The following is a 16,514-nucleotide window of genomic DNA, read 5'->3' as shown; positions in this document are numbered from 1 at the left end:
TCTTTTTATGGAGTTACTAGGTTACGCTAAATTGCCATACCACTACATTACCATTACAATGACCAATTTGTGTTTTAAAATACTGACTTAAATTTAGTAAATTTATATTGTTATACGTTGCACGTCACGCTTCAGGACTTTTTGAAAATTTATCAACTATGTTTCTTGTGTTTACTAGGGTTGGAAGGAGGACTGACAAAGCTACATTTTTGCTTTTTGCGCTCACTGTAACATTTAACAACAATGCTTTTTGTGTTTAGTAGGGTTGGAAAGAAGGCTGAAAAAGCTACATTTTCAGTTTTTCTCGATCACTGAAATCCTAAAAATAACCGAATTTTGGACAAATTTTCCTTGCTGTGCTAAAACAACATATGTGCAAAATGCATTTTTAAAGACGAAGAAGAAAAGAGGGCAGAAAAAGCTACATTTGAGCTTTTTGCGTTCACTGATATCCGAAAAATAATTGAGTTATGTACGAATTTCTCTTGCTATACCAAAACACAATACGTGGTAACTGCGTTTTTAAGGACCTTTGGTACATTTGACAACTGTGGTTTTCGTGATTGAAGGGTTGGAAAAGGCACAGAAAAAGGTATATTTTGAGTTCTTTTCGATTACTGAAATCCTAAAAATAACCGAGTTATGAACAAATTTTCCTTGCTATGGTAAAACAACATATGTAGAAAATGCATTTTTAAAGACTTTTCGTACATTTGGGAACTATGTAATTCGTGTTTAGTAGAGAAGAAAAGAGAGCAGAAAAAGCTACATTTTGAGATTTTTGCGTTCACTAATATCCTAAAAATAACCAAGTTTTGGACCAATTTCCCTTGCTATGCCAAAACACAATATGTGGTAGCTGCAATTTTAAGGACCTTTGGTACAATTGGCAACTATGCTCTTCGTGATTGATATGGTTGGAAAAATCTACATTTTGAGTTTGTACCAATCACTGAAATCCTAAAAATAACCGAGTTATGGACAAATTTCCCTTGATGCCAAAACAATATACGTATTATGTGGAAAATGCATTTTCAAAGACGTTTCGTACATTTGGCAACTATGCTGTTCATGGTTTCAGGGTTGGAAAGAGGGCGAAAAAAAAAACATTTCTAGTTTTTTTGCGATCACTGAAATCCTAATAGTTATGGACCAATTTTCCTTGCTATGCCAAAGCAATATAATATGTGGAAACTGAATTTTGAACCAACAAAACTATCTTTCAAAACGACGAAAAGTAAAACTTTTCATAATTGTCTGGAACACGATTCGTCGTTAATCTACATCGTAATGTGTTTCCCTTGAGTCACAAATACCCGTTAAATTGATGGAGCTGTTTATTTTTGGAAACCAAAATATTTTTCGGCGTTTAATGTTTTCTAAGACAACAACATTTTACCTCCTCGCAGGTTGCGTAAACATTTTGCCTGAAGCAGACTAAATCGAATTATTATTATTGCTTACTCTATTATTAACAGTTTGTGTTGTCATATCTTGTTTTACATGCTTTTATGATGTACTGCTTTAGATAGTTTGGTAAACACAAGCTCGTTTACATTCTGTTGTTTAGTATCATAGAAAATTTTGATTTAAAATGATTGAACCTTTGCTAAGAAACCAAGTTTTAATGAACTGACTACTTTTTCAAGACTGGCATATTTAAAAAGAATTGAAATCACAGCATGATTCTGTTACATTGTTAGTCACAATACATTTCACTTCTATAGAAGCTCAGAGATGCAGTTTAGATCAACAGAGGTTTTGAAAAGTGTAATGACCAAACGGTTTTTTAAACGATACATTGCGCTCATTTTGTTTGGTTGAAACTAATCATTCAATATGATTTTCTGTAAATGCACGTTATACAACCTTTCATAATAGCTCTGAACATGATTCACCGTTTATCTAAATTGCTACGTACTTTTTCCAAGCCATAATTGCTTGTAAGACTAATTACAGTTATTTATTGTATGTTTAGTTTATTATTGTACACTGCCACATTATACATATTGCTGGAAGGTTAAAATAATACAATTTACATTACAATAATGATAATGAGAGTAGTTTGTTAAATTGTAATGATTAATGGGAAAATCAAATCTTTACAATCTGTTTAAGTTTGGAAAATCAAAGAATATTATGGTTATAAATGCTATTCACTGTAGATAATTGTTAAAATATTAAGGTGCAACATAAAGCGCATTTTATTGTGGAAGTTTTATTTTTAAAGTAAGTGAATAAAATTCTACATTCTACACAAACATTCTGATTAGTTCAGATAAAATTACTAAAATGGGCTATATGAATGGTTTTGTCATATTTGGCAAGCTTTAATGTAATATTTTCAATGTCCACACAGCTTTTATTATCTAAGTTTTGATTTTTGTTTTATATTGGTACGATTAGGGAAAGTAAAGTGAATTTCAAATTCTAATTGAATTTTAAAGTTGTTGTTTACGAAGGATTTTTACTCTGTAGTAAACCTTAACCGTAGTGCCATTAAAGAAATGCTCTTTAGTTCAAACTGTCTATTGATGTAATTTGTAATGTAAAAGCAATTTTCTAATAATGTAGTAGAAAGTAAGTAAATTCTGAGTAGTAGTACAATCTGCTTTTAACTAATCATATCAAACAAATCATATTTACTAGAAGTAGTGGTGAATCAAGTGGCAATAGCAAAACTTTTGTATTTAGTTTTAAATGGTTACCTAAATGATTATTGATGTATTTTAATTCTAAATCAATTTTAAAAGAAGGTTCTTTTTTACTAATTCACTGATTTACGTTTACTTAAAGAGCAAAAAAAATCTTAAAATATGTTAGGAAACCCCTAATCAAGCTTTCTGAAATGATATGTTGGAGGAAAAGTGCTTATTAGGTATAGTCATAGTCATAATGTTATTGAATATCACTGATTATAGTATTTAGTTGGCAAACTACTTTTTTAGGACACCACGCAAGTTTACTATAATCCTTGAGTGGTTATTTTAGTGTTATACTATACAATTTATGTCAAGTAATACTAAAAGCCTGATGTATTAGGTATTGATTCCAGCTTTTTTGGTAACGTTTTACCAATAAGTTCCTGTTCTTTTGTGTATCAATAAAATGTATTAATAAAAAAACTCACTGGAAACTCACTTCTAAATGGATCCTCCACAACAATCCAAAGCTTTAATGAGGGCTCGACATCAAAATACGCTTTGTTAGGCGTTTTATTGAAATTCTCACAATTATACAGCATTTTGAGAACACAAACCAAACAATTCTCATAAAAACACAGGAATTATTCGAAAATTTTGCATGATAATAAATGTGTAGGTTAAATCCCTTTTTAATTTGATTTCAGCTCGGTCAATGCATGCATGTGAAAAAACGTTAAAAATTTTTCATATGTGTGCTTGACGAGCAGGATTTATCGTTTTCACCAGCAAAAGCCCTGGTTAATTTCCAAACCAAAAAGATTTTTTTGTACTTAGCAGCAATTTTTGAATAAACAACCCAACAGAAGAATGTTGAAATTTGAATTGTCTTGAGATAAAAACAGGCATTTAGAACAAATTCTGCAACTGGTAAATAAATGCAAAACTGCAATTTTCCTCCCTGTCTTTAGCAAGTTTTGTATGCTATTACCCAAACCACATAGGGCAAGAAACTGTCCGCATTCTAAAGGCCCAACAGAAAATGAATGCGGACATTTTCGCTTAGTCACCGCCTCGAATATTCTCTGGCCTCCGACTCCTGGTTTTCGTCGTAAAGAGGCTTTTCTTTACGACGTCTAATTGCAAAATTACCAAAAGAGGTTTTACACTTTTTGAGCTAATCCGGCCTAGCGTCTTTAAATCTAATTAATCTCTGTCAAGAGCTTCCTGTGCTAAAAGAGCTTAAATCTCAATTAATTATTTTTAGGGAGGACCTTTCTCTAATTAGACGTGTCTATTAGAGCAAAATGTTAGTCATCTTTTACCTTAAACGCCAATTTGAAATTTTCAGTTCTGTCGTATTTCTTGTAACATGCGGTCCTAATAAGCTTAGGACCCGACATCGAAAAACCCTTTGTCGCATTTTCCCCAAGAAAAATATAAGGAAAACCAAGCGAGCAAAAGGAAATTCACCTTCTGAATTTAACGTCAAGGCAATATATCTTCAGCAAAAGGGCGAAATTACGACAGAGAAAAATTCGTCGTCTTCAAGATGTTACTCGACTAACCACATTAAAAGAGTCTTTATTTAACATAATACAGAAGAGAAAATGTCTCATAACGACATTTTAATGTCTTTAATATTTTCATGCCTAAGCGCCTCTATCCGAATAAATCTCCGGGATTTGTCGCACCAAAGGAAATAATGAGATTTATTGCGTTTAATAAACGAAACTGCCATTTCCTACATCCGTTTCTTCTTTTTTTTTTGCAGGATGTGCTCGATGTTTCTTGCCGAAACGGCCGGTTTTGTCGCCGCCATGCTGTTCGCAGTTCACCCCATACACACCGAAGCCGTAAGTATGTTTTTTGACCCGCAACTTTTACGAACAAAAAAAAGACGCATGCAGGATAATTGAAACAAACGAACTGACGAAAGAAAAAAAAACCACGTGTAGCTTGCGGCGTATTCCGTAGCGGCAATCTACATTACTCCATTAACAGACGAAAGGGGCGCTGGAAGTGTATCCCAGAAATTTTAATTGCAGCCCGCCGCTTTAAAGGGTTTTGGAGGACTCTCCTTTGTCGAGGCAAAGGGTGGTTTAAGTGTCATGTTTTTCCAGGGCGCGGGAGAAAGGTTTCTCCACTTGGATTCGGATTACGATGTCTTACCGTGTTTGCTTTTGAGATTAAGAGATTTTTTTCCAAAATTAATGATCGTGTTTTACCAATTGATTGTGAGCCTCAAACCAGCCAGAACAATAAGGGTTTTACACCACATTTATTTTTTTATTAAAACTTAACCACATAGCAAAAACAAAAAAAAATATTTACAATAAAAAAAAAACAATTTTCAACTAAAAAAAAATGACGTCACGAGGCACGTCCAGTCGTCTAGAATTTCGAGAACTATAACTTTACTATCAATTCTTAGTTCTCTTGCATGAATCGTAACCTACGTTTTGTACTTGAATAATTTTTGTAATGTTTTGAATTAATTATTAAAAAAAGTTTAAAACTGCGTGTGTCCCCAAAATGTGGAAGAGGAATTTGTAAAAAAAACTCTAATAATTCATTAAATGTGAAATCATTCAACATTCTTGATATTGATTTTTACCAAATCAAGACAAAGTGAAGAATGTTGTAGATTTTCGAAGTAAATCAATCATAAATTAAGTAGCTGTACTTACTTTGACTCCAATTTTATAAAACTTTCTAAAAACTGTCAGAAATCTCCTCAATTGTCCTAAACCTTAAAAAAATAGTTTAAAATAATCAAAAGCCTTTAAATACTTTTCAACGTACTTTTATAATGGCCAGAAGCTTCCAAATTCTATTAATAACCTTCAAAAATGGTCAGAGGACTCGACAAGCGTCTAAAAACATCCAAAAAATTGATTAAAAGGTCCAGAAGCCTCTACAAGAGTTGTAACCCTTAGAAAATTCGTTTATAATTGTCAGAAGCTTCCAAAACTATCGAAAACCTCCTAAAAATTGTCAGAGATCTTTACAACAGTCCTAAACTTTAGAAAATTGTCTCAAATTGGCAGAGGCCTCTAAATACTATTGAAAACGTCCTAAAAACTGTCAGAGGTTAATTCAATTGTCCTAAACCTTTAAAAAATAGTTTAAAATGATCAGAAGCCTCTAAATACTATTCAAAACGTCCTAGAATTTGCCAGAGGGGTCCATGAGCGTACTAAGACGTTCAAAATATGGTGTAAAAGAGCCAGAAACCTCTACAAGTGTCCTAACTCTTAGAAAAATTGTTTCTAATGGCCAAAAGCTTTCAAAAAACTATCAAAAATTTCTTAAAAATTATCAGAGGGATTTACAAAAATCCTAAACATTAGAAAAATCGTTCAAACTGGTCAGAAGCTTTCAATTACTACCGAAAACCTCCTAAAAATGGTCCGAATACTCTGGGAGCGTCCTGAAACCTCCAAAAAATCGTTTATAATGGTCAAAAGTTTCCAAATACTATCGAAAGCTTCCTAAAAATTGTCAGAGGCCTTTACAAGAGCCCTAAAACCTCGAAAAAATGCCATAAAAAATCCAGAAGCTTCTACAAGTCCTAACTCTTAGAAAAATAGAGGCTAGCATTCAAATATTATCAAAAACCACCTCAAAACTGTTAGAGGTCTTTACTAAAATCAAAAACGTTCTAATAATTGTCAGAGGTTTTTTTAATTGTCCTAAACCTTTAAAAAACTGTTTAAAATGATCAGAAGCCTCTAAATACTATTCAAAACGTCCTGAAATTTGTCAGAGGGCTCTATAAGCCTCAAAAAAATTGTTTAAAAGAGCCAGAAGCCTCTACAAGTGTCCTAACCCTAAATATAGCCAAAAGCATCAAAATATTATCAAAAACGTCCTAAAAATTGTCAGTGATCTTTACAACAGTCCTAAGCCTTATAAACTTTGTCTAAAATGTGCAGAGGCTTTTAAGGCTTTTAGAAACGTTTTAAAAATTGTCAGTCGACTCTACAAGCTTCTTAAAACCTTCAAAAAATGGTTTAAAATAGCCAGAAGCTTCTACAAGAGTTCTAACTTTAAAAAAAATTGTTTATACTGGCCAGAAACTTCCAAGTACTATCAAAAACCTACTAAAAATGGTCAAAAAAAATGGTTTGAAAGTTTAAGACTAGATTAGAATATTTATGCTAGAATTTTATATTCTGTTTCATAGGAATTCGTGAACCAGAATATTTAAATTAAATAAAAAAATTTGAAATATCAGATCGATGAGGGACATGAGTTTTGCAATTATGTAGTTTCTGTTCCCCAATCTAGCCAAATGTAAAAGCTTTGCAAGTAAAGTTCTTAGAAAGTTAAAGATCATCAAACTGATCTAAAATATACAAAACAGGCTGAAAAACGTTTTAAGTTAATTTCCTAAAAACTAGAGTGTTACATATGATGAAATAGTAGATACAGAAGCTCAGGGATTTTAAAAAAAGTTTTTCCTTTAATTGGTCTGTAACGTTAATAACTTAATTTTAAGCATTTAAGCAGATTTTAACAAGGCATTAAAAACAGACAAGCAATTGCTAGATTACTAAATTAAAGTGTTGCAGAAAGGTAATTCTTTTTGTCTTCTCTCCTTTATCCTTAAATATATGGTCTGATTGTTTGAAGTGGAAATAACTTAACTATAAGCACAAAGAGTTCCTTTTACTGCCGTTTACTTTTTACGTTCCATGGCGATAAAATTTACCTTTCCTAAAAGCCGACCGCGTTTTATTTGTATATTACGTATCCTCTAGAAAAATATTTTCTGCTTTAGGTTACTGGCGTCGTCGGTAGAGCGGAAACTCTCTCGTCCGTGTTTTTCCTCGCCGCTTTCCTGTCCTACTCCAAGGCGACGAAAAATAAGAAAAGTACAGGTAAGCAGTATTGCCAAATCGATATCTTAATACACGGAAAATATTCCCTTTTAAACTACGTTATACGGATGCCCTCGAAATATATCTTTTCGATGGCTAATGGACCAGGAAATCTAAAACGTTCGAGTAGATTTAAAATCTTTTCAGCTGAAGCTTATGCCTTTTCAGAATGGAAGTACCTCGTCTTATCAATGGTGTCCATAGCAACTGCAATGCTGTGCAAAGAACAGGGCATTACTGTGGCTGGAATATGTGCTGCTTACGAGTTATTTGTGATACAAAAGGTTAGAATTGCATTTTCAGCACCCCTAGACAATTTAATAGTAATGCTTTTACAGGTTAAACTGGACGATATCAAGCAGTTTCTGAAATCAGCTATAACAGCAAAATCCAGTTATCACCTTCCCAAATCAAATGCAGCCACAAAACGGCTACTACTGTTATTCTTCACCACTCTGCTACTTTTATTGGCCAGATTGCAAATTATGGGCTCTCAGTTGCCAGTTTTCACGAGATTTGACAATCCAGCATCAGTGGCTCCAACACCATCCAGACAACTAACTTATCATTATCTGATTAGTGTAAACTTATGGTTGTTGTTGTTTCCATGCAATTTGTGTTGCGACTGGACTATGGGCACTATACCATTAGTGGAATCGTTTCTAGATCCTAGAAATATTGCAACGGTGGCTAGTTACTTTTTCTTCATAACACTGGTAGGAACTGCTTTGATGACTGAAAATCGACATCGAGGAGTTGTACTTATTATGGTAAGCATTTCTTTAATGTAGTGATTTATCCGCAACTTATTATACATTGACGCCCTTTTGGCTCGCAAACCGATTTAATCACGACATAGATTTTTGGCTGGACGCCATTATCGTTTTATATCCTCGTCGACTGCATTCTTTTCCATGCTTCTTATATCCTAGAAAGCAAACAAGAAAGAGAATAATCCGCATTTAATCAGGATTTCCATACTTTTTTTCTAGGGCACCTCTTTGCTGGTTTTGCCTTTTATTCCGGCTTCGAATTTGTTTTTCCCGGTGGGCTTCGTAGTGGCCGAACGAGTCCTTTATATGCCATCAATGGGGTTTTGTATGCTTATCGGATACGGCTGGCAAATCCTGCAGGGGAAAGTTGGAAAAAAATCCGCCTGGACGATAGCCTGTTTGCTGATCCTCTCGCACGGTGCCAAAACTTATTTGAGAAACTGGGATTGGGAAAACGAGTACACTATTTTCATGTCAGGGTTACGGGTTAATCAACGTAACGCCAAACTGTTTAATAATGTGGGACATGCTTTGGAAAGTCAAGGTAAAAGTATGCTTTAACTTCACAAACAAGATCTTATTGTGGATGTTTTGCAGGAAAATTCGAAGAAGCTTTACGGTTTTTTAAAACTGCGGTAAGCGTACAACAAGACGATGTAGGAGCTTACATCAACGTGGGAAGAACTTACAATCACCTAAAAATGTACAAGGAAGCCGAGGAAGCGTATCTTAAAGCTAAATCTTTGCTACCAAAAGCAAAGCCGGGTGAATCGTATCAAGCTAGGATAGCTCCAAACCATTTGAATGTATTTTTGAATCTGGCCAATTTGATTTCAAAGAATCTCACAAGGTAAAGCTACTTTTTCATTCCTTTTACAATTTGTGGAACACGTATAGTAAACAACCGGTTTATGACAAACGTTAAGTTTAAAAATGTAAAGCTGTTCGTGTGTCACGTAACCAGCAACAGTTTATTTCAGTTTCAGCTTTGTGCGATTCAAAGATTTAGTTTTATTTAAAAAGCAGACCATCCCGGTAAATAAATCAAAGGATTTCTGATTATGCGCGACTTCTACCTTTGAACCTGATTTTTAATATCACGGCCCGATAACTCCAAAACGTATCTTAATACCGTTTTGATTGGAAATTGGAATTCCCCTTTTATCCGGGGCACATCAAAAATTTCTCGTCCATGTGTATTTTTACCGGAAAAAGACGACTTTAATATAGCCTTACATCTAAAAATTGCATTTTCGGTGCCCGTCATAATTCAAAAGGACGACAGGTAATATTGGAAAAATAAATTGTAGGCTAGAAGAGGCGGATATGCTTTACAGACAGGCTATAAGCATGAGGGCGGATTACACTCAGGCCTATATTAACAGAGGAGATATTTTGATCAAACTGAATAGAACCAAGGAAGCTCAGGAGGTGTATGAAAGAGCTCTTTTGTACGACAGCAACAATCCTGATATATACTATAACGTAAGTATGTCTTTATGTAATATTTCACTTTTAACATTTTTATTTATCACGCTTTTCTTTTTTTGTGTGCAACTTTTTGGTAAATAGTAAATTTGATTAAATTTAATTTACTGCATTTTATAAGAGAAAAACTTGAAGAAAAAAACTACAAGATTATATTAAGGAGTTTTCATCTTTAAAGGCCTCCTCAAAGAGTTAAAATACAAAAAGTAACAGAATGCACCAAAGTGCTATTTTTCAACTAGTTTAATTTTTGAAATGAGCGTAGCTCCGTTATTTGAGACACTATCAAAAGGTGCTAATAAAGAAAGTTGTAGCAAATTTCATGCGTTACTGCGTTATTTTTAGTAAATAAAATCTCTCAATAAGTATAGAATAAAAATTTGGTTATTGCATTTTAAACCATAAGTTTGGTTCGTTACTCAAATTTGACAGTAAAGTAGACCTAAATATACTTTTGTATTTAACGTTTTTGCTAAAATCTAAATTAAGGAAGTTAAGGGAGTGGTCAAAATTCAATAAATCACCCTGTACAATAGGTATTTCAATTATTGTGTTTTAGTGACATTGTTACCTCTTCTAACAGATTACTCACAATCCTTGTAAAATATAATTAACAATTTTCTATTGAATTTCAGTTGGGTGTAGTGTTCCTGGAACAAGGTAAAGCATCTCAAGCTTTGGCTTACCTGGATAAAGCTCTGGAAATCGATCCAGAACATGAACAAGCCCTGCTTAATTCTGCTATAGTTCTGCAAGAGTTTGGCAGGCCAGAATTCCGCAAAACTGCTAGGGAACGCCTACTAAAACTCCTGGCCAAAGACAAGAACAACGAAAGAGTCCATTTCAATTTGGGAATGCTTGCTATGGATGACAAAGATATTGAAGAAGCTGAGCACTGGTTTAGGAGAGCTGTGCATTTGAAAGCTGATTTTAGAAGTGCTTTGTTCAATTTGGCTTTGCTGTTGGCGGATGATATGCGTCCGTTGGAGGCTGCTCCATTCCTGAACCAGCTGGTCAAATATCATCCTGATCATGTCAAAGGATTGATTCTTTTGGGAGATATTTACATTAACAACATTAAAGATTTGGACGCTGCTGAAAACGTAAGTTATTTTGTATGAGAGTGTTAAATATTACTAATCTGGTGTTAATTCAAAATAGTGCTACCGAAGAATATTAGAACTGGAACCTGACAACATTCAAGGCTTGCACAATTTATGCGTAGTCCACGTAGAACGTGGTAAACTACTGGAAGCCCAAAGTTGTCTAGAACAAGCCCACAGTCTTGCTCCAGAAGAAGACTACATCATTAAGCACCTCAATATAGTCCGTAATCGTATCTCCAAGTTACCACTCAACGAGGACCTGGGGGATACCAAGGAGAAAAGCAAAGTGGTGTCCAATAAGAGCGTTGATGAGAACGAAAAGAAGACACAACCGGTTATAAGTAAAGACACTGAAAAGCAACGATATAGCAGTAGAGTAGTGGACACTGAGCCAATGTTTGTAAAAAACTTGGACAATAACGAGTACCCTAATCTGACTATAGAAGGAGAAAATCAAGAAGGGCATGTTCAGAATGCAAGTAGTCAAGAAAAACGACGTAGTCGCCCTGATAAGGACGAACCATCTTCAGGGATGTCTTAGCAATGAGCTGGAAGGGGATAGACAGAAACAGACTTATTTTTAGAAAAGTTTTTCTTAAAGTGATGAGGAAGTGATTGTTGGTTGACTTAATACCGATAATGATATTTTCAAAGCAAATGGACTTATTTTCAGTAACTAAATTCAGATAATATGGCAATAAAGTATGAATGAGACTTTTGTGGTTTAAACAGAATATTGATCAGTTAAAGTTGAAATTACAAAAAAAAAACAATAGAAATAGCTGCTGTGATTCAGTACAACAATAATCTTACTAAAGTTGATCATTCATACGTTGTTGCCATGTTTTCAATCAAATCATTGTCAAATGTTACTCTATTGGGGGCTGTTGTAAATTATTGAGTGTTTTTAAGCTCACGACTGTGTCCAAAACGAATCACAGCGCGTTTAAAAGCCATTAGATGTAGTGTTCATTCTGTGATACTCAGAATAATCGTTCGATAACTATTTTGTCTGGAGAAAATGAACTTTTATATACGTAGACAAGCCTGGACTTACGGTCTTTGCTTAACAATCAGTTTTAATTTTCCTTTATTTAGAAATGACTAATGGAGTAGTTTTGCGCATCTATTTTTACTTACAAATTCATGCTTAGACACGGCTAACTTTGGGAATTGGGTAATTATTGTTAGATAAATTTTTAGTCTTCCTATAGTGTGTCAAAACTATGTAAATTTTAGGGGAGTTAAGGTTTCACATTGCTTGTGCTTTATAATTTAAGACAATGGTCTGCTATATTTTTCTATGGAGATTAAAATTCAAAATTAACCAAGTTCGAAGCGTTAGCTCCTCTGAAACGTTTGATTACAACAAATGCTAAAAATACTACCCTGTAAAATTTGTGATTTTATTTATTTACTTAGTATTATTTTCTCAAAGGATCTTGACTGCTTTACATCAGTTTGCGACATTATACTAGCCTGAAAGTAAGGTGAAATAAATACTGTTAATAATAATAAATGTCTTGATGTAAAAATCCTTTAGCTGATAGGTTTGTTGTATAAAATCCACGCGGCCTAAGTGTCAATCTCTTAAAAGAACTTGCGTTGCGTCGGACCTAAACATACTAGTTGTTTTCTTTATTAAAGGGTGCCTTGGAATCTTTTTACATAAGGCAAACAAAAAAAAAATAAGATGATTTTGTAATATAGATATAAATATTTTTCTATGTTGTGGAACTGTTTCATAGACTATGTAAGTACGATACAAAGATGTATAAAAAACGGATCTAAAAAAAGTGGTATAATGTTTGTCCTATGACTGATAATGGGTTTCATTCTGTTAGTTCTTTTTCAAATTTTTCTAAAAAATTGTTAACCCCAGATATACACTTTTGTAATAAAAATGTGCTGAATTACTCTGTCTTGTTTTCTTACCATTCTTTTTAATACTTGTGGTAAATTATTTTTAATGCAATTTTACTCCAATGATAATTTCCTTTAGAAAATTGAAATATTATAATCTAAATGTAAAGAGGCTGCATATTTATGTAGTTAATTAGATGGAAAAACTAGATTTACAGACTTACATTTAGTGAACAAAGAGTGACTGAATGGCTACGAAAATTCAATCCCGGCCATATAGCAAAATCCAAGAAAATGTTAAGGAAACAAAATTGTAGGGAACTAAATTCTCCATCAAAAACTACATTTTATCCTTAAGGGCCTCAGAATGGAGATATTTGCTTAGTGTGAGAGCAAAGTGAGAATGTTTCCTTACGGAAATTCTATCCCTCGTAACTTAGGGACATGGCAAAATTCAGGGAAATGTTGAGGGACAAAAACAGTCACGTGAACTTCAAAATGTAGATTAAATTTAAAAAAATATATGGTAAATTACATTTAGACAGTAGGAAAAGCTGAAAATGTAAAATATACGTTACGCTACTTTGATAATGATGCAACACTGTAAAGGCCAGTTGATATCTGTCAAAAATAGTCACGTGACTTCCAAATGTATTTTAAACTTTGAGAAATTGATAAATTAAATTTAGACTGTTGCAAAAGCTAAAAATGTAAAATACACTTTACGTGGCGCTGATAATGCAATGTTTGAGCTAGCAACACTGTAAAAGCCAGTTGACATCTGTCAAAAACAGTCACGTGATCTTAAAAATGTGGTTCAAACTTTGAAAAACAGGTAAATTAAATTTAGACTGTTGCAAAAGCTAAAAATGTAAAATACACTTTACGTGGCGTTGATAATGCAATGTTTGAGCTTACAACACTGTAAGAGCCAGTTGACATCTCTCAAAAACAGTCACGTGATCTTAAAAATGTGGTTCAAACTTTGAAAAACTGGTAAATTAAATTTAGGCTGTTGCAAAACTTGAAACTGCAAAATGCACGTTCCCTGACATTGATTATGCAATTTTGAGCTCTGTAAAGGCCAGTTAACATCTGTCAAAAACAGTCACATGACCTTAAAAATACAGTGTAAACATTGAAAAATTGGTAAATCAAATTCAGATAGTTGCAAAAGTTGAATTTGTAAGAGACATGTCACGGGACTAGAATAATCGAATTTTTAAGCTTGCAGTGCAGCACTAAAGGCTAGACTTTAACTAAACTTTGGACTTTTGTCTAAAACTTTGGAAAAAAAAAGTAGAAGGATGTGCTGAAATGATTTAGCTTGGCTAAGTGCTTAAGATTTTCAAGAAATGAGCAGAAAAATGTGTAAAAATGATTGTGCTGGCTCATTGTCCAGAACTTTTAAGAGAAGAGTAGAAGAATGTGGTATGTGGAGAAGTGGGAAGGCGTGGAAGAATTAGTCTTGCTTTTTAAAACCTGGCATTTAAAAATGAATCCTTAAAGCACTTACAATAGTAAAAAAATAGTCAATTTAGAGGACTCTAATAGTTTTAAAAATAGTGATTATTGAAGCGTCTGGTATTTACAATAATAGATTCTTGACGTTTATTTGATTTTTGGTATATTACCAAACTTTCCATCGTACTTTTGACCATAATACAGTTTAAATCTCTACAATAACAGTGTGATTTCTTCTGGACCTAAATGTGAACAGGCAAAATTAAGAAAACTGCCTTTATCTGAAAAACCAGTAATTTTAGACGAAAATAGCTAACTTGCCAAAAGCTGCCTATTGGACCTGCACAGTCACGTGACCAAATTTCACTTTTCTACCTTTGTCTTATAGATCAAAATGTCTGTAAAAACCTAAAACAACAAACAAAGTGCCAATCATATTTCCTTCAATTATGAAAGTCATATATTTCACTAGTCTTGATTGCATTTTTTGAAATGTATAATGCACTGGCAAGCAATTATACTTCTACCGGGTGTCCCTAAATGTGTATCACTTGCAGTTTTCGTCACTACAATTTGTAGATAACTTGTATACATCAGAAATGCCTTTACGATTCATTTTATAACTTTTTGAGAGCGCCATCTAAGTTTCCCTCTAGAAATCTAACTTGTTTGATCAATTTTTGTAACGTTTTTTCTGTAGTAATCCTTTACAACCTGTTTGCAGGAAAAAACTTGAAAATGCTACATGATTTTTTTTAAAAGCAGCCTTAAACAGTAATTAGTCTCTGTCAGTAGCTGTTACTGTTTAAAACATTATAAATATTAACTATAGTCTACAATAAAGTTTTTATAAGGAAAATCAGAAAACTGCCTGAAAACTGAGTTTTAGTTTGTAAAGCAACACATAGAGGGTGCGTCACATCAAAAATAACTGCTTTAAATCAAATATCTGAAATAGCAATTTTTTTTTGTTAGGGAGGACATTTTAAGTATGATACTTTCATTATAAATTTCTCCAAAACTAAAATTTAACACTGTAAATTAGCTTAAAGGCCCTAGTTTAATTAATAAAATTTCCTGTGCCTCTGTCTGGTTTTAGTCGAATTAATAAAAAATTGATTTGTATGCAGCACACAAACACTACGCATTTATTTGTACGGTACTAAAATACCTCTAGTTATTGTTTCAAAAATATTTGTTCGCTATACTTTTGGTTATCTGTTTGTAGTTAGTTAACACTATTGATAAAAGGGTTTTTATGGCTTCAGATTGAATGCAAAAAACTGTAATAAATTAACGGATTTTATTAACAACATGTCGAAAACATCAGCGAGCACATTTTTATTGAAATATAAGTTTTTTTCAGGTTCTGTGTTTAAACAAGACTTAAAATTTTACGTTTTCAGTTTATTAATTAATTCAAACCCTAAAGTTCTACACATTTTATATTTTGTCCAACTCCCAACAGCACGGTTATTACTGATTTTCCGGTTATTTGCGGAACTAGAGAGGTGTGAATGGGATCGTTATCTGGTTAATTCTGTGCGGATTTTCTTTCAGTGAAATCGAGAAAATACCGTCTCTAGTGGAAATCACGTTTTCTTGGTTTAATCAGGGAAAAACGTCTCCGTGGTCACGTAGATATTTAATAGGCCCCAGCTTCCCGCTTTTACTTTTATCTAGTTTATTAAATTATTTTAGAAATTTAGTAGTGCCGCATTAGTTTCACAATTTACTCAGCCTGTTCTAATTTAGTTTTTACGGTAATTCTATTTTAAGTTAAGTAGACGTAAATTGATTAGCTATTTCACTAGGTTCTTTTAAGAAGTTTGCTGCACTTAATTTTCTTAAGCTGTACAACGTTAAAAGTGGTTTATTTTTAAAAGGAAAGAGACTTGAAATTTAATTTTTAGAGATTTAAATTTCAATTACCAGTCAGGAACACTAAATATCCCAGACAATGTACATACTGATGGTGTCTTTATACTATCCTAAGGCAATTCTTCCGCGTTGAACTGAAAACAAAACCCCTCATCAGTTCTTTTGTGTCCCATCAAAACATCCGCAATGCGACACTAATGATCCCTTATTCGACGCGATCATGATTTTTGCGGGCTGGGAGGACAAAAATTACGTCGACTGTTGAAATCCTGGCCACTAATGGAAATTATTCGAGCCTGTGGTGCTTTTTGTTCGCCATTCTACAAGTGGCCGACGTTTTGCAATGCATGTAACGATAAAACAAAGTAATGCAATTCCGCCTCTTCGCGTGTAACGACATATCTGCACGAC

The 16,514-nt window shown here is 33.5% G+C and overlaps 1 protein-coding gene across 2 annotated transcripts in view; it reads left to right on the top strand.

Moving 5' to 3' along the window:
* The window catches only part of LOC145735186 (protein O-mannosyl-transferase Tmtc3-like), a 37,601-nt gene extending 24,790 nt beyond the window's left edge, over positions 1–12,811 (top strand). The window contains exons 3-11 of one of the 2 annotated variants that reach the window (XM_081988987.1): positions 4,417–4,498; positions 7,429–7,528; positions 7,697–7,812; positions 7,867–8,298; positions 8,521–8,845; positions 8,899–9,151; positions 9,612–9,786; positions 10,425–10,892; positions 10,951–12,811. In XM_081988987.1, the coding sequence (XP_081845113.1) occupies positions 4,417–4,498; positions 7,429–7,528; positions 7,697–7,812; positions 7,867–8,298; positions 8,521–8,845; positions 8,899–9,151; positions 9,612–9,786; positions 10,425–10,892; positions 10,951–11,436 (2,437 nt within the window). In that variant the 3' untranslated portion in view covers positions 11,437–12,811. Of the gene's footprint in view, positions 1–4,416; positions 4,499–7,428; positions 7,529–7,696; positions 8,299–8,520; positions 8,846–8,898; positions 9,152–9,611; positions 9,787–10,424; positions 10,893–10,950 lie in introns of both variants that reach the window. The other variant, XM_081988986.1, reaches the window with a different exon arrangement.
* Positions 12,812–16,514: the final 3,703 nt, after the last annotated feature.

The sequence above is a fragment of the Ips typographus genome, linkage group LG11 (genome assembly GCF_016097725.1).
Source record: "Ips typographus isolate SLU linkage group LG11, UJ_Ityp_2.0, whole genome shotgun sequence".
NCBI classification, from domain to species: domain Eukaryota; kingdom Metazoa; phylum Arthropoda; class Insecta; order Coleoptera; family Curculionidae; genus Ips; species Ips typographus.
The sequence above is the reverse complement of the archived record's forward strand: the minus strand, read 5'-3'. Positions and strand labels throughout refer to the sequence as shown.